Source organism: Setaria italica, chromosome II (assembly GCF_000263155.2).
Source record: "Setaria italica strain Yugu1 chromosome II, Setaria_italica_v2.0, whole genome shotgun sequence".
In the NCBI taxonomy this organism is placed as follows: Eukaryota; Viridiplantae; Streptophyta; class Magnoliopsida; order Poales; family Poaceae; genus Setaria; species Setaria italica.
In genome coordinates, this window is record NC_028451.1 from 25,004,635 (window position 1) to 25,022,086 (window position 17,452).

General features: G+C 44.7%; 1 protein-coding gene across 5 annotated transcripts; it reads right to left on the reverse strand.

Moving 5' to 3' along the window:
* Positions 1–7,274: 7,274 nt before the first annotated feature.
* Positions 7,275–17,050, reverse strand: LOC101753868 (putative methyltransferase C9orf114 homolog). Of its 5 annotated transcripts, XR_002676239.1 has the most exons (14): positions 16,874–17,050; positions 16,233–16,323; positions 15,518–15,879; positions 15,236–15,442; positions 15,079–15,145; positions 14,063–14,121; positions 12,000–12,078; positions 10,615–10,733; positions 10,443–10,522; positions 9,315–9,384; positions 9,014–9,091; positions 8,794–8,933; positions 8,567–8,670; positions 7,275–7,818 (listed from the first exon to the last, which is right to left on the reverse strand). XR_002676239.1 is itself a non-coding variant. In XM_014804657.2 (12 exons), the coding sequence occupies exons 3-12, from the start codon at positions 15,785–15,787 to the stop codon at positions 8,868–8,870; spliced, it is 1,095 nt and encodes a 364-aa protein (XP_014660143.1). In that variant the 5' UTR covers positions 15,788–15,879; positions 16,233–16,323; positions 16,874–17,050; the 3' UTR covers positions 8,270–8,867. The 5 variants fall into 5 exon arrangements, 2 of the variants coding, with proteins under 2 accessions (XP_014660143.1, XP_004956504.1); XR_002676238.1 differs by having other exon boundaries at positions 8,567–8,933; XR_001393117.2 differs by lacking the exon at positions 7,275–7,818 and having other exon boundaries at positions 8,270–8,670.
* Between the last annotated feature and the right edge of the window lie 402 nt (positions 17,051–17,452).

The following is a 17,452-nucleotide window of genomic DNA, read 5'->3' on the forward strand; positions in this document are numbered from 1 at the left end:
TTGTTATTCAAGTTTTGGAATAGAATTTTCTCTTATTTATCTTTCAAGTGGTCGTATAACATGATTCCATGAAACATTATTAACTGCAGAAGGTGTCGGAGGCAGGGATAGTGGTCACGGGCATGATGGTTACCGTGGAAGCTAGGGGCAGAGCCAGAAATTGGCTAGGTCCCGGGTTGATTCTATTGTCTGTAGGCGAACTGGGTTGTTATTTGTCCGTTGGTCCTTTTTTCTTGAACAGATATCACAAAAAATCACAATAGTAGATTAGCTGGCACATCTACTTTGTAATGCCATAACCTCCATCTTTCAGAAACTAACTTTATCTTCCATTTTAAATGTTATCTGGTTAGGTTTATATTGGAAGTTCTCATAGCGACTCCAGTGTGGGGACCGGAGATGGGCTAATATCAATTAAAACAATGAAACATTAACTGCAAGTGACACAAAGTAGGCATGATGGATTCTCTGTTCCCATCGAGCAGCTAAAAATGTCTTTGCTGGGTCAATGCAGCTTATGTCAAGTTTCAGTTCATTTAACTGGTTTTGTTACAGAAAGTGAATTTAATTGCCGATTCTTTTGATGTACCAATAACCGATTTCACTTAGCAACCTCCCTGCCAGGAGTTGATTGCAAAGAATCTTCATGGCAATGAGTGGAAGTTTTGTCAGATCTTCCGCGGTAAGAAATTTTACTCTTCAACTGTGTCTGATGTGCATTGTGGAAATTTTTCATAACCCTCTAAATATCATCCTCAATGCTGGTTAGCCGCTCAAAGTGGCATCTTTTAGCTACTGATTGGAGTGTCGCAATGCGCAGCTGCTCGCTGTCGTGACTGGTTACAATGGTAAAACTTACTGATGAGCTAACTGCCGAGACCGACAGTTACTTTACCCGCTGGCCTGTGCACACTGAGAAAAAGGGAATAGATGTGGTTGGTGCTCTTGCTGTTGGCTGCAATGAGGTAGAGAAACAGGAGAGAAGATAGTGACTCAGTGAAAGGCATATGAAGGAAAAGAAATAATTTAGGTGCAATTCAGGTGATGCAATTAATAATCTATATGAACAAATAAGCCAATCAGAATGCCTCTTTTTAAGCTTGTCGTCCATGCAATTTTATGTTTTATTTATATATAATAATGAAATCTCCTTTACGGTAAAATTGTCCTTCTAATGCTAATGTTAAGCCCGTAGCAACTCATGGGCATATACCTAGTTAATAAATACGAGGTGAATTGTTTACATTTTCTTGATGAAGTGACAAGTTATGGGTGCTTACTAGAAGAGTAGAAGGAATAAAAACAGAGTAATGTGCAAGATTGTGGCAACTTGTTGAACGACAGCAAGTTACATTCAGTCAGTTAGATGCGCACTACATGATATCTACAATCTGGATTTCAGTGGTGTGTGGCACTAATCATATTGCACAGTGCATTGCACCAACACGATATATTTGGTTTTGATTCGAAAATACCGGTGGTTTTATTGAGTCATGTTTGCTCAAGTGCCTGTTACAATACCAACAGAGTCCATCATCAATTTCTCAAGAATGCAATACATCATTACACCGATACATTATTGAAGCCGGGGCTCCTGTTTGCCAACAGAAATGGATCAGTTTTAGTCTATGTTCGTGCAGGGCTTCATTTTTTAGATCGTCAAAGCAACCCTGAAATCAGAACTCGGAGTTAAAGTCCAGCAGAAAACATGAGTTAAAAATTTAAAATACATGGTGAATTTTTGCATAAAGATCAATGATTTGCCTAAGCTCTAACCAAGTTGTCCCACAATATGTTACTTGGGTAGCAGTAGAACTGTTTGAGAGCAGGGTTGATAAGACCATTATGTTGTGTCTAAGCTTTAAAAGGAGATCATTTATATGATTCCTGTGGTTGTTGCACCAAACAAGATGGATTTCTCTATAAATTAAATAGCTAGTACAGGTCAACGAAACAATGGGCGAAACAACAATTCACATTAGCCATCTAAACCTTGAGAAACAGATATAGTAATGCGTTCTGTATGTTCAAAGCGGCCATGACTTGCAATGTCTGTGATTGTAGTTTGTTGTGGCTGGGTAGCAGTGAAATATCCTGTAGGACTGGGAAGCATCATGAAGCAATGCTCAAGCCTTTGGAGCAGGAAGCCGTGTTCTTTTTTTTCGTGAATACGCAAGAGAGTTGTGTATCTTTCGATTTAGAAGAAAAATAACAAACTTGTTACAACGCAGGCCTTACCAGGCGCACGCACACGATTTCGAGAGCTAGGGAAGATTACATAGGAAACCAGCAACCGAGAGAAAGAAAAGAAAACAAAAGACGCCAAACGCTGATCAGATATGCTGCTGCACACCAACCGGTAGTGGCCATCCTAAACTGACTGACTAGGTGCCTTGCTCCTGCTTGTGACCATGACTCTGCTTCAGTAAGAACGTGTTTGCAGTAGGAACGCCGGCGTCTTTGGGGCTCCTTTGTCAAAGACGCGATTATTACGCTCGTTCCATACCTTCCATGAGATAAACATGAAACTTGAATCCATCCCTTTTCACTGTAGATTGGTTAGCCCTTGGCGCTTTTGAATCCACCAATCAATCAGTTTCATTTCCTGAGATGGCGCATGGTTCTGGAGTTGCAACATCGAGCTGACAGAGTGCCAAATTTCCTGTGAGAACAGACAGTGGGCGAAGAGGTGATCAGCTGTTTCTGGTTGTTGGTCGCAAAGTGTGCAGGTTGTGTTAGACTGCAATCCTCGCCTATGGCGCCTAACAGCTGTCCAGAGCCTATCTCTGGTGGCGAGCCACATGAAGAAACGCACTTTCAGAGGCACCCATGCTTTCCATATGAGTTTTCCTGCGGCCGAGCTAGCTGCACCGAGGAAGAAAGCTCTGTACGCGGATTTGGATGAAAAGGTGCCAGATGGTTCCCATCTCCATGTGACCAAATCCTCAACTCCCGCTGTTAACTGCACCTGCTGCATTCGGTGCCAAAGCTGGACATATTGGTGAATGGCCGGCACTGTAAGCGGTCCAACAATAGCACTTATCCACCGCTTGTGCTGTAAACCGTCAGCCACTGTCTGCCTGTTCTTTATCCGCGTCCTGACGAGCTTGCACAGATCAGGAGCCACAATGCTTGGGGATGAATCTCCGTTCCATGTGTCAATCCAGAAGAGGGCCAAATTACCATCACCAATTTGTACCTGAATTGAAGCGCTGCAGCATTGAGTCATTGCCTAACTGAAACTGCAGTGTTCTCCAAGGTCTGTCGGTGTCGGTTTTCTTGAGCTTTGTGCCATCTCATCCTCAGTGCATAAGATGCAATCCTGAGGTCTATAATGCCTAGTCCTCCCAAGTTTGTGGGTCTGCAAGAAGTTGTCCAAGCTACTAAGCACTTGCCCCCAGAAGCTGTCTGTTTTCCAACCCAAAGGAACCCTCGCCGGCGTTTGTCAATCTGTTGAAAGACCCAGTCTGGCACCTTCAGGGAGATGAGAGTGTGGGTGCAGATGGATGTCATAACAGCTTTAACCATGGTCAATCTCCCCGCTTTGTTCATGAGGCCTGCCTTCCACGTTGGGATAGTGCTGGCAACTCGATCGACCAGAGGCTGGAGGTGAACCTTCTTTAGACGCCCTACTATCAGGGGGAGGCCCAGATACTGAATGGGGAAGTCAGTCAATTTGGCCGGTAGGATATTACTGATCGGTTGCAGTTGTTCATCTGTGCATGCAATTGGCACTATCATGCTTTTCTGCAAGTTGGTATGTAGGCCTGAGGCATTTCCGAAGAAGCTTAGGATCTCCTTTACGGTAACCAAATCCTGAATGGCAGGTGTAACGAAAAGCATGACATCATCAGCGTATAGAGAGCATTGGTGCTGAATTCCTGCATCCGGTGGAGCGCTGATAACTCATGCGTGGGCAGCCTTGTTGAAAAGCTTGTGTAGCACCTCCATGGCGATGATAAACAACATTGGCGAGAGTGGGTCGCCCTGCCGTAGCCCCCTCGCATTGTGTATGAGCCTGCCAGGCTCACCATTCAGAAGAACTCGTGTGGTGGCAGAGCAAAGCAGGGATGAGATCCAGTCGCGCCACTTGGTGCCAAACCCCATTGCAGCAAGGACTTGCAACATGAACGGCCAGTTAACCGTGTCAAACGCCTTGGAGATGTCTAGTTTGAAGAGCAGGGTGGCCTTCTTCTTACAGTGTAACGTCCTTGCTGCTTGCTCGACAAATTTAAAATTATCGTGGATAGACCGGTTGTGGATGAAGGCACTTTGGTTAGTGTCGATGAGGCGCTGCAGTTCGGGCGCAAGGCGATTTGCAAGGAGTTTGGCGACGAGCTTGCCAAAGCTATGAATCAGGCTAATCGGTCTGTAGTCCCCCGGATTCTCTGGTTCATCGACTTTGGGCAGCAAGGTGATCAAAGCACCGTTGAGGCGACGTAGCTGAATGCAGTTGTTTCTGAAGAATGCGTTGAACCCCGCCATTACATCCTGCTTGATCACAGGCCATGCTGCCCTATAGAATTCTGCCGTGAATCCATCTGGCCTGGGTGCCTTGTCGTTTGGGAAGGATTTAACAGTGCTCCACACCTCTTCTTCAAAAATCGGCTGTTCTAGGTGCTGAAGTTGGGCCGGCTGAATGTTCAAAGCTGCTAGGTCGATGATCTCGGTTCTGGCTGGAGCCATGCCGAGGATGCTGTTGAAGTGGCTGAACAACATCAACTCTTTTTCATCCTGGGTAGAGGCCACCCGATCACCTTGTTGTAACTTTGCAATGAATTTCTTTTTTGCTCTATGGCCTGCCTGAATGTGAAAGAGCCGGTGTTGGCATCACCGTCGCGCAAGAAGGTTATGCGTGATCGGAGGCGTGCCATTGTCCTTTCTAAAGAGGATAGCCCGAGTATTTTGAGCTTAAGTTCTTTACGCAATTGAGCCTCCTGCGCCGTCAACGTCCGCTCCTCCTGTGCCTTGTCCAGCCATTGAACGATCGTCCTGGCGACGAGCAACTGAACCTTAAGCTGCCCAACATTGCGCTGGCTCCAGCTTTGGAGCTCGCGAGCTGTTCTCTTGAGCAAAATATCCAACCTTGTGAACGGATCGGAGGCTTGGTCAGGACATGTCGAGCCCTTGTGCACGGCCTCAATGAATCCTGGCAGTTTGGTCCACCAGTTTTCAAAATGGAAACGGCGCTTAGAGCTGAATGCGGCGTTAGTGGCCAAATGGAGAGGGGAATGATCAGACATGCCGGAAGCTAGAGCTTGCAGGAAGCAGTATGGATGTGCTAGCTCCCAATCAATGGCGACGAGGATCCTGTCAAGTTCAACAGCGACCATTAGTTTGTGTTGATAAATGATGACCAGCGCTAATCTACCATCTCCAGCCATAAAGCAAATAGCATGACTCTCCATTGCAACACGGTGCACGTTCCAACCAAGCAAGAACAGGGTGGGTCGTCGGCACCTAGCAAGAAAGTCTCTCGCGCACCTTGGTCCTTGTGATGGAGATGACGATGCCGGTGGGGGTTGACTCGGAAGTGTAACCAGGCTTGTCAGGCAACAGGAGATGGTACGGCAAGCTCTTGATGCAGATGGATTGCTAATTATATTGTTTTCCTTTTCAATTAAGTAGCACCTTTAGCCTTCCTTAGCTTGTCCCTGGTATTTTGATATTGGGGCATACTCTGGAAAAAGGAAAGGGTTCAAGATTGAGATTGATGTCTTCATGTATTTTTGTGATTCAAAGATGGCCTTAGCCCTTTGTTCATCTCATGCCCGTTAGGCCAATGCCACCAGAAACGAAGGTCTGACGATGTCATGCGCAGAGTGCATTATCGCCACGCTTGTGCCTCCACGCCTGCACAGCTCATCTCTTATGCCATGTTCACTGCTGAAATTCGGTAAAAGAATGTATGTTGCTAAAACAATTTCCTCTTTTTTAGAAATTCGAAAGTAGTGGTCTTGAGGACGATACTACGAGAAATTGTCTATAGATCGAGACATGTCACTTGTTTCCTATGCTTATCGAGTATAATAAATTTGATGACTATATATCATCCAAATGTAACAATGATCGATTTGATAAGAGATCCACATAAACCTCGGTGACTTTGTGGTAGACAATCGCCTTGTCGCCGATTTCATCCAGCTAGTCCGCAGATATGCTATCTAAGGAAGCATCAACACACAAGATTATGGTGTTGACAACTTGAACGTCATGTATTGCATTGTTGAGAGTACGACGAAACGAGACACCAGGGTGATCAGTACTGTAAAATGCACAGTGAATTCTTGCATAAAGTTTTACTTTGGGTAGAAGTACGTAGGACAGTGGGGGAGTCGGATCGATAAGAGGCTTTATATTGTGCCTCCATAAGAGAATTATATTGTGCATAAGCTTTAATGTAATAGAATGTAATGTGAATCTTGTGGTTGTTGCATCAATGATGATGGATTTCTCTTTCAATAGGGAGTACATGTCAGAAAGGAAACAGAAAAAGAGAAGAGGGCATATTGACTATCAGAACCTCGGAGATAGGAGTGCACTGTGTTTGTTGGAAGCTGCCATGACTTGTCTATGTGCTTGTAGGAATAGGAGGCATTGTGAAGCAATGCTCAATCCTTTGGGCCGACCACTGATCTACAGGCACATGTTTGTGTTGATAGATCTGTGAATCAACGCAAATCTACCATCATCTTCGATGATAGACCTCAGCTCAATACTGTAGCTCGGACCATGCTCCAATCACCGTATATAGCAGTCAGAGCCGGCACGGGCCAGAACAAGATGCCTCTCGCCATGGATATCATCAAGAAAATGTCAATCCCCTCGGTGTATCTCGGCTGGGATTGCCAGTCCAACGTTACATGACAGGAATGGCTACTGCTTTCCCTTTGGCGTGGGCGTGGCCATCTCTAGCTAGAAGCAGCACGTCTCTTGCGTGCCTTGGCTGCTGAAAGTCATTTCATCCTGTACTCTTTAGAATTCTGAATGTACAGTCCTGAAGATCGAGTGAGAGCATGAAAGTTGTCGATATAAATTGTCACTAGTGTGCTATGCTTATGTGAGTTCGTGGTGTAGCAGACAAGCACCTACTGCTGAACTATGTTATGAATCATTCACATTCGCTACCGTGATTCTGTGTAAAACACATGGTGTATTTTGCATAAAGTTTAGTGATAAGCCATATCCCTAGCCAAGGTAGGAGTAGGACAGTCTGAGAGCAAGATTGATGAGAGCTCGGTGCATAATAAGAAGCTTTAATAGGAGATGTAATGTGATTCTTGTGGTTGTTGCACCAAACATGATCAACTTTATCTTTAAATACATAGGGATTACATATCCAGGAAACAGAAAAAGATAAGAGGGAAATAGAAACATCAATTCACACTGACCGTCTAAAACTCGAGAAACGGAGGTAGAATCGTGCCACTTTGTTCAGAGCCGCCATGACGTGCAGTGTCTGTGATAGCAGTGCCGAGTAGCAATGAAACATCCTGTATAGTAGTAGGACGGGGAGGCCTCGTGAAGCAATGCTCTAGTGACTGAGACGGCAATCGCGGTCTATGCGCGAGAATCTACCATATTCAGTGAGACAGAAGTCAATCCATTGCGCAGTGATCCATGGTTGCATGTTCCAAGCACAGGGATGGAAAGAACGGGACGCGTGCATCTTCAGCCAAACGTATGGCAGAGTTGCGCAGCTGCTCCGGGAGATCGTCGAGGAGGTTAGCCTCTGGATTCAGGGCCGGTGCCAAAGGCGTCTTGCAGGAATTGGGTCGCCATTGCAACAGCTAGTGCTGATCCCGCAGGATGGTGCACCTGTGTAACCGACCCGAACTAAGCACGCACCGATCCGACCCGCATTATAAACCATATTTTCTTCTTTACATACAGATACACAGCTCATATATTCTTGAAAAAGAAAACATTATCGTAACTTTGGTAAAGGGGTGGATCGATCTTGCTCCCCGCATTTTAAAATTTATATGACATTTAATATAAAATTAATTAGCTTGTTGTAAGCACTATATACTTTTAAATTATAGAAAGTATATTGCGTTGATTAGTTATCTGAAGCATCATATATTATATTAAAAACAGAGGGGGCAGAAATTTAGCTAGTAGGAACAACCAGGAAAGTCTTTTTAAGGTGGACATCCAAGAACTGCAATTCATGAACCGCAACTAATGGAGAAATAAAAAACAGAAGTACATGGCACCAAAACAGACAATAACATTACTTACCAACTCATATCTTAAAACGACTAAATTTCGATGACCCATATATATAACTATTGAATATAAGTTTTACACAAAACTACAACTTGAGACATTGAAAAAACCTACAACTCTGCCCAAACCTATAACTATTTTGATAAAACTGTAGTTTGTCACAAAGCTTGTCGAAATAGTTATAGGATTTTAAAATAAGCACCAACAAATGTCAAAATTGTTGTAGGTTTTTAAAATTTACTCTTTAAATATTGACTTGGTAGAACTCAAGGATAAATTTAGCTTGGTTGAAAAAAGAGAAACGGAAACAAGGCAGCCTTTACCAAGGCACTACCTTCGGCATTAACAGAAATCCTTCGTTGTTGGTACATGGTCAACGGCATGAAACAACGATAGATATGTCCCCTTGGATACCACTGGATACATTGAAATGGCCACCTAACACAGTGAAATCAGTTCTACATAAAATTTTCGCCACAGCAGTAGGATGTTCAGAAACTCTTGTCTAAAATTCACTGTCACATAGGCAAACAGGCCAAAATTTTCTGTGAGAAAACTTACTGTCACCACTGGAGCTCTATAGCAACCAGCTTTTTGTTGCCCAAGGACGGATTTGCATGCATCTGTATGACAACCTACATCTGCTGTTCTACTCGTCTAATGGGATCTTGGAAGTATTGGAGGGAAATGAGAAGGGCCTCCTGGAAAAGGTTGGCTTTTATTGTTAGCATGAACAGATTTCATAACAAATGAACTTTTTTAAAGCTGAAAAAGCAGGTACCTCTGTTCTTATTGTTCTGCTCCCTTGGTTGGGGCACGTATTCAAATAAGATGTGAATACATCATTCGCATGTTTACCCTGTCAAAAAATATGCAACTTTAATGCCAACAGAACTAACAGTATGACAACCATTAATCAAATGAAAGAGCCCCACAAATGAAAGTTGAACATTTTCAGCTAGCAAATTAGCTCAGATTTTCATGCAATGTTAACAGTTTTAATGTTCTTAATTCAACCATAGACAATGCTTTCATAACTCCTAATTTTCATGCAAGTATTGTAAAAAAGAGAACAGCCATACTTTCAAATTTGTATCTTCTTCAATGCTTTCTTCCAAACCAGCAAGTCCACCAAACGCAATCAGAAGGTGCCTGTCAAATGAAGCCTCATAAGTAGCTAGATAGACTCTAACAATGGTGCATGTATACGTGGTGTAAATGTTACTCACAAGACGCCTGGTTACAATATACGCCTTTGGATTACGGAAATAGTACAAATACTTGCACAGAGAATTTTACTACAATGTTTCATTGATTAAGTGAAGGTACATCATACCTTAGTTTAATATTTATCTTTATCCACTCACGATGATTTAAAACAAAGACTAGGGCTTAGCAAGAACCTTGGTCATGTTCACAAATTGGGGTTGTATTTAAGAACTGTAGACTGATTTCAAGTTTATTAAACAAAAACCACACTTCATGTAATTGTCCTAGAACAGGTGACACATTCCACAGTTATTTGAATATTTGATGAGATATACAGTGTTGGTGGTTACAAAGCCCAAGCAAGTATTTTGGGGCCCTGGAGCCTGAAGTCAAGGTTCCATAGGGCTTTTAGGGGATCGCATGTTCAAGTGTCTGACTCCTAGTTGTCTGTTTGGGTAGTGCCCCAAGGCTGGTATCTATAGTATTTATAGCCATTGGGGCCAGCTAGGAACGACCCTCAAGATTACGTTTCTACCCCCTGTATGGTCCATACAGAAGGCATTGTCTAGGGGACATTTGAGGGCATACATCCTCTGGTTAGAACTTCCTGCTCATGGTACTGCACTGTGATGTTGGTGTGCTTCCATACACTGAGTAGTCCCATTATTTCTGCTGAACAATAATTTCTAATCACCCTGGCCTCATTCAGGAGCTATGTCCCATGCCCCCATCCCGGGATCCCCCCAACATCCTGCAACTGTTTAACAAAACTGTATCTCCTTTTTCTCGTTCTGTCTACTTGTTGGTCTTGTTGGGTTTCAGCTCTAGCCTACCCCAACTTGCTTTGGGACTAATGGTTTTTTTTTTTTGTTGTATACAGTTTTGTGCACTTGAATAAAGCTGAAGCACCCCCAAGAAAATTGAACACATTAAACTGAGTAAAAGAGACCAAATCTAAATTGGTCTCTCAAGGTGGTCTTTGAGGACCACAGATGGCATACCTAAAAGAAGGTAAGGTCAGCTCCGAAGAATTAATTATTTGTCCATGCTCTGAAGTGCCAATGATATGGTCATATTCTTCCTAGAGATGGTGGAAATAGTAAATGAATAAATGAAGGGAAGGTAGTTAGTAACTCAAATTTTCTGAACAAATTGGGATTACGAAAACAGTACCTTGTATGGGGAATTTTTTAAAACACCACTTAAATTTGAAGCATAACGCACTTTATAGCCCCAATAAGATCCCATCTCTTCCCTAGGGGTGGAGGGGGGAACAACTTCCCTTATGCAAGCTAGATGCAAATACAAATGCAGTTAGTACAATGGGAAGATAGCACAGTACATAGTTCAAAAAAAAACATCAGAAGAATAAATTGATAACAACCAGACTTATGAGCTGAAATGAGAAACATAAAAAATTGGAACAAGAAGCAACAACCAAAGTACATATCGTGAATGAATACGCATCATTTTTCACAAATGAGTTGTTACATGCTTAATGGTAACCTTAGGTATCTTCCTTCTATTGTTAGTTCAAGTCCAAACTATCAAAACTGAATACCTATTAAAAGCTACTTAAGTCGTGGGATGGTACTACAGAGCAGTATTAGATGATTAGGTGGAAGGGTACAGAGATAATTTCATTCGCATCAAAATTAGTGCGGAGGGTAGTTTAGTACTTCTCAAATAACTTGTCCAGTATTACAGATGTTTCTTCTGAGCATCGCAGCCGCATCATCTTCAGCCACAGAAATTATGTAGACAAAAACTCCAAATTAAAGAAATTATTGTAGGTGATCATGCGGTATGCTATCCTTCAAGCACCTCATCTGTGTTTCTTGCATGATTCTCACAAGGATTAGCAGTGATCATTGGGGCTGCCAATCCGATGGTTGAAGAGAGGAAGAAAAGGCACTCTTGCTTGCACCTGGAGTTCACCGAGCAGGATAGAATTTTGGATACAGAGCTGCATGCTATCAGGCGTGGCACGGCCTTTCGCTCTTCTCGGTAACAGGTCAACGATGGATAGGCCAAAGAAGGGAAAGACTGAAAGAGTTTCCTGGGCTGGAACGCTGGTGAGAACTCAAAAACATGATGATAAACTCACATGAACATGAGTGAACATGGACGATTTTGAGATGAGATGAAGCAGCAGTTTCTCAGGGGTTTTCCCTTCTATTTATTTGCCGGCAACTGAGAGAAGCGTGCAAGGGTTTCTCAAGCCACACCTCAGCCGTGTTTGTCCCCACAACCTGCATGACATGTGTCCAGCTGACGTTTATAGACAGCTCCGTTCCTACACTGCCCTTACGAAGATCAATGGTTCGATTATTTTATAGGGGAGGTACCTAAGGTACCTTTCAAGCACCATAACTTCTATTGAACATTTGCTATAACAGTAGAAGAGTTGAACACACAAATGTAAATGCTTAGGAATTGTCCTCATGAGGGTTATCTAGATTACTGAGGATTATAATTTCTTAGGCATTGGAAAAAGCATAGACAAAGAAATATCAATACAGTAGTATTTATTGCAATCCATGAAATAAATTGTTTACCTGTTGTTAGGTCACGATTGGTTCCCATGGCTACAGTTACCCTTTTCCCTGGTTCTAGTATTTGCTCAACAAGAATATTCTACAGAAGCATGACAAAATAGAATCAGTACGAATACATTGCATTGTAGTGTTCATTTGTTTTACATATATTTTTATATTAAGTCATCTAAGTACAGATTAGATAATATACATTGTGAAATCCTGTTTTGATCTGGAAATCAAAATTGAGATCTGTCAGAATCTTAGGGCTTTTCTTTTTCCTAGTTTCACCGTATGTCTTGAAAAGCCTTATCAGAACTACTGAAAAAGAACCAACTAACCCAAGCAGGATATATTTAAGGGTTTGCTCAATTTACATACTCCCATAGGTTGTCATGTTTGATAGCCTCCTCACTTACAAGTTGCCTAAGCTCATAAACAGACCCGGAACAAACCCAAATGCAACTACAAGCCTCTTTTTGGGACACTAAGAAATAAAAGATTAGGCTGATCAATTAGCGTGTGTTTGGTTCGAGGGTCCAACTGGGTTGGAACGGGTTCGACCCACGTGGACCTGCGTTTGGTTGAAAAATGAAGTGGGTTGGGTCCGTCCCTAAGGGGAATATTCCCCTCAGATGCGGGTCGAGTGCGTCCGCCCAAATCGAGCGGATGCATCCAACCCACTTGGATGGCGTTGCAGCGCCGTTTCGCGTGAGAGCAGGCGTGAGCCCCGGTCTCCGGCCATAGCAACTGGCAGGGAAAAGGAACGGGCCGGCGGTGCTAGGGAGAGGAGGGGCAGCGGGGAAGACGGCGCGGGGAAGAGGAAGGGGCTGGCGGCGCGCCCCTCCAATCGCCGCCCGCCCGCCCGCCCCCATCTTGTCGCCCGCCCGCCCGCCCCCATCTTGTCGCCACGCCCCTCCAGTCGCCGCCCGCCCGCCCCCATCCGCTAATCCGGCCATCCCATGCTACACCGTCCCACCCTCTCAAGCCAAAAATCGGCCTCTCCACTCCCCTTCACCTCTCTACTGTGCGCCGCCGCTGGGTCAGGGAGCCTCCGCCCCCCAAATCCACCGTCACCGCCAGGTGCCATCGTCCCCACCCTTGTTGTCCTCCACGCCATCGTCGCCCATTGTCCCAGGTGGCCAGTACCGCAACCAAGCGCTCAATTTGTTTGTTGTCGATGTCCCCCACCCCACCAGCAAGCGCTACCCAAGCTGGAGGCTGGAGCTATGACCTCCTACGTCGGCGGCGCGTGAGGCCGTCGCGGCAGGGGAGGAAGACACCGGCGAGGGAGACCAGCGCGGTGTGGGAGGCCGGCCGGCAGGGGAGAGGGAGGGTGGCCAGAGGAAGAAGATAAGGTGAGTGAGGATGACATGTGGGCCCCGCTGCTGACAGGTGGGATCCGTTGCTAACGGTGTTAAAATGGCATCCATCCCATCCCTCACAACATCTCCAACCAAACAAAAGACTGGAACGAACCCATCCCTCTCATTCCAACATGAGATGGGTTGAACCCAACCCACAAAAGTGGGATGAACCCAACCAGTTCCACTTGGTCCCAAAGCCACACACATGCTTAGTTCCACACCTGATTTAAGTGTTTCAAAGCATAAATGAAGCCAAATATACAGTTTCCACTTTTTCTATGGTAACGCATTGCTGTCTTAGGAACTTGGAACTCTCTAATTTACCGAAGACATAAATTGTCAAAGTTGAACACATGGTGTTTTCTCGGCTTTTATGTCAAGTATAAAAAATATTAACTTACATTGCAGCGTTAAATCCATCCTTACTATAAACTACAAAATGATGCAAACCATTGCACATCAACTTTTATCATAGTTATCTCTTCAAACATAACTCACTTTGAAAACATTTAAGAATTGAATAGGTATTTTAATAGTCTTAGCCTCTTGAACCCTACAAATAACATTTGCATCAGATTTTGCAAGCATAATTTTATTAGATGCAGTTATCCAGGTTGCACACAAAATTATTCGACATGTCTTCTAACTCAGCAAAATTCTATCCCCAGAAACTGTTGTGGAGAACAAGAAAAAGGGCATTAAAGGTACCGTACATACCTTGCTTAATCCCACATCAACAAGGGTTCCCTTTGAGCGATCACCCTCCAATGTTACACCTGTCTAAATTCAGTAGCATGTAAGCATATGTTGAATCAGAAATGTCAATGTGTGATGCAGAAGATTATACAACATGAATGAGTGGAATATGATTATAAATAATTGGAACCAATACCTTAGGCTAGAAGAGATACATAGTGCGTAGTAAAACAAACAATTAGATGCAAAGACTTTCAATTCGGGCACCAAATCAACATGACAAAATCCTAACAAATATGCTAGATGTCGTCTATGTTGAAATACCATTTAAAATTCAACCTCATACTCCAAATAAGTTCCAAGAAACACAAAGATGATAGGCTTTTTGTGCATAGTAACAATTATCTTTTTCTTACATGCCAAGCTTCTTGCGGGGGACCAGTTAAAGCATTTAACTCTAAAACTCCTGTCCTGACTCAGATTCAAAACATGGCACTTTCTTATAACAAACCCAAATGAGTGATACGAGTATCCCCCCTTGTCGAGTTTCTACTTCCTTTAGGTCAAATTTAACAGAAGAGTGAACTTTAAGTAATATAGAATTACTCCCAGATATTTTAAATGTCAATTTGGTGTAGCCAAATTCTTTTGCACTTCACTTAATGGTACGCTTGAATTACATATCTCCCCACCATACTGCTAATACAGAGTTTACTTTCAATAGTTTAGCAGTGTCAAAAAGATCCCACCCTTAAAGTGTCTCCTTTGAACGAGCAGGATAATTGTCATATAGATATACCAACCCAGTTTGATCAGCCCTTCCAAATGCCAGAACAAAGGAAATGATAACAATTGAATGAAGATGTGCAAGCTAGACTAGTAAAAGATCACTAAATGACCCTATTCTAGTTTACAAAATACACATTTATGGTCATGTGCCCAAGAAGCATAAAGATTTAGTACATTCCAAACGTTCAGCATGCATTGTGAGTTCAGCAATTAAAAATTGATACCAACAGCACCAGGAAAGATATTACCTTCACGAAACTCAGACCATTCGTGCTTGCGCACATGGTGTGGCGCATCGAGTGGTGGAAGCAATCCCTGCATGTCAGAAATAGCACAGCACAATTAGCACCAGCAGAAATCATCATTCATCAAATGCTAACACAACAACATTGCTTGACATCTCACCACAAACTTTAGGTTCTTGTGCATGGGGAAAAGACGCCGGCGCAAGTACTGCGGAGTCTCCAGATACTCCAGTATCCGAACAAGGAAACGCGCACCACTCTCTTCACCGTCACCTGTGTCACCATTCTCTGAAGTGGGAGTGCTGTCGAAGACGACGACCTCGTCTATGCGGAAGACTGTTGCAGCACGGGCGATCTGGCCAGCTAGCTGAAACAGGGGAGATGCCCTTGTAAGCTTCCGAGATGCGAGGATCGTTGCACCATAATAGGGAGGGCCACAAACCAGGGTAGCGAGCTCGAGGGACTGGGCGTTGTCGATGATGGAGCCGGCAATGGCAATGCTCACAGTCGGCTTCAGCATTTTCATCTTCTCCTCCACCTCACCCCCATCTTTCCTCTGCTTCTGCTTCTTCTTCTCATGGGGTGTGCCTTCCTTGGCCATTGTGGCACCACAGTGGTCATCTGTGGCATCGTTCCGCTTCTTCCTTTTCTGCTTCTTGTCCTTGCGCTGTGCCTTCCCCACGGTGGCTGCCTCATTGTCAGCAGGCTTCATAGCAGCGGCCGGGGAGGAATATGGATAGGCCCTGTTTGGAATTGCTTTTCTGAGACTCGCTTTTCTAAGAAGCAGCTGTCTGGCACCTGAACCTGAAAGAAAGACGTCATGCATTAGGTGCAAACTGAATTATTGTTATGAGTAAATCAATATCAAGTTGAAAGATCAAAGCTACTACAATCTTATTCATCCAGGTTAAATGAGGCGGGGCATAGACAATTTCAGGTAAGAATTGAGAAATGATTTGACAAATGTTAGCATGTGTTCCATGGGCGGAGCTGATGAATCCACAAGACTAGGGCCATATCTATAAATTCTAACCGCCTAAACTGCCGACACTCAATCACATACAGCCACATAAATGTATAATTCAGATGATATTTTAATTCCATGCTTAATCATACGACAAATTTGGTGAAAATATATAAAAGTGATAAAAAAATACCTAACTAATGTCTTGTCTTCCTGACTGTGTAACTAAGAGCAACTCCAACCGATCTCTCAAATCTAAGCCCCTACTCCTTGCTATGAGCTTCCTGCATTGCAACATCACCACGCATGGGAATTAAATTGCAGCAATAATCCAATCACAGCACAAAGAAATCTGTCAAATTGAGAGTGAAAAAGTTCAATAATCCCACATTGCTCTCAGTTTCTCTCTAGCTCTGTCGTTTTCTCGCTCTCCCCCATTCTGCTCTCTCTGTGTCCCCCGAACTCTCTCCACTCTCTCTGCTCTGTCTTTCCATATTCCTTCTCCCTTTCTAGTTTCTACTCCCTCTGTTCTCTCTCACTTGCTGGCCTGTCTCTACCGTCGCGTCCAGGGCGGGCTGCATGTGCAGGCGGCAGAGGTCCCCGGCCCCCTAGAAGCGGCGTCCCGGGCAGCCTGGCTGGGGGCGAGAACGTGATGCGCGCGGCCCGGCGGGATGCGGCGGCGCATGCGGGCTGCAGACAGGCTAGCAGGCGGCGCGAGCAGGAGGACAAGCGGGGAGGACGCGGGCTCGGAGACCTCAGTGGACGCGCGGGAGCAACGGCCGTTGGGGAAATAGGATACGGCGGCGCGGCGCCCAGGCGGAGAGATGGGCGTACCTGGCAAGGTCGTGGAGGCGCCTGGCTCGGAGACCTCCGTGGACGCGGGGGGCGGCGGGCAGTCGCAGGATTGACGGCGGCCGGCGGCGGCGCAAGGTTTGAAAGACTAGTAAAGAGGAAACACAAGGGCGGCGAGTGCGCAAGACGGCACGAGGGAGGAGAGTGGCTTCTGCTGGGCCTCAGTACCGCGCGTACTGGGCTTGGATACTAATCGATAGCTAGGGCGGGCCCATATAGGGTGCTCCCGTTCCTCCTTTTATTTTTGCAAAAGTCAAAAGTCAACCAAAGAACCTAAATACCACAGATGCTTTAAGCTAAAAGTTGCTTTTACTCTACTACACAACCAAAAGCACCTTCCTCCTGCTTTTGGGGCAAAAAATTACCCACCTGCCACTGATCATAAAGGTACCGGTTCATTTCCCTGTTCTATTTCTCCGACTCCCGCACCGGCGCAACCGTCCGACTCCTCCTGCACAGACACACCCGTCCGCCTCCTCCCACCGCCCTCGATGGCCCACCACCCGCCGCCCGCGACTACGGCGGTGGAGGAAGGGAGGGGACAGGGGATGGAGAATCCAT

Coding starts and splice junctions, on each gene's coding strand:
- LOC101753868 (XM_004956447.3), bottom strand. CDS start 15,787: ATGAAGCCTGCTGACAATGAGGCAGCCACCGTGGGGAAGGCACAGCGC. Junction 15,443..15,517: donor CCCTCGAGCTCGCTACCCTG/GTTTGTGGCCCT, acceptor CCCCTGTTTCAG/CTAGCTGGCCAGATCGCCCG. Junction 9,092..9,314: donor AAGAAGATACAAATTTGAAA/GTATGGCTGTTC, acceptor ATTTTTTGACAG/GGTAAACATGCGAATGATGT.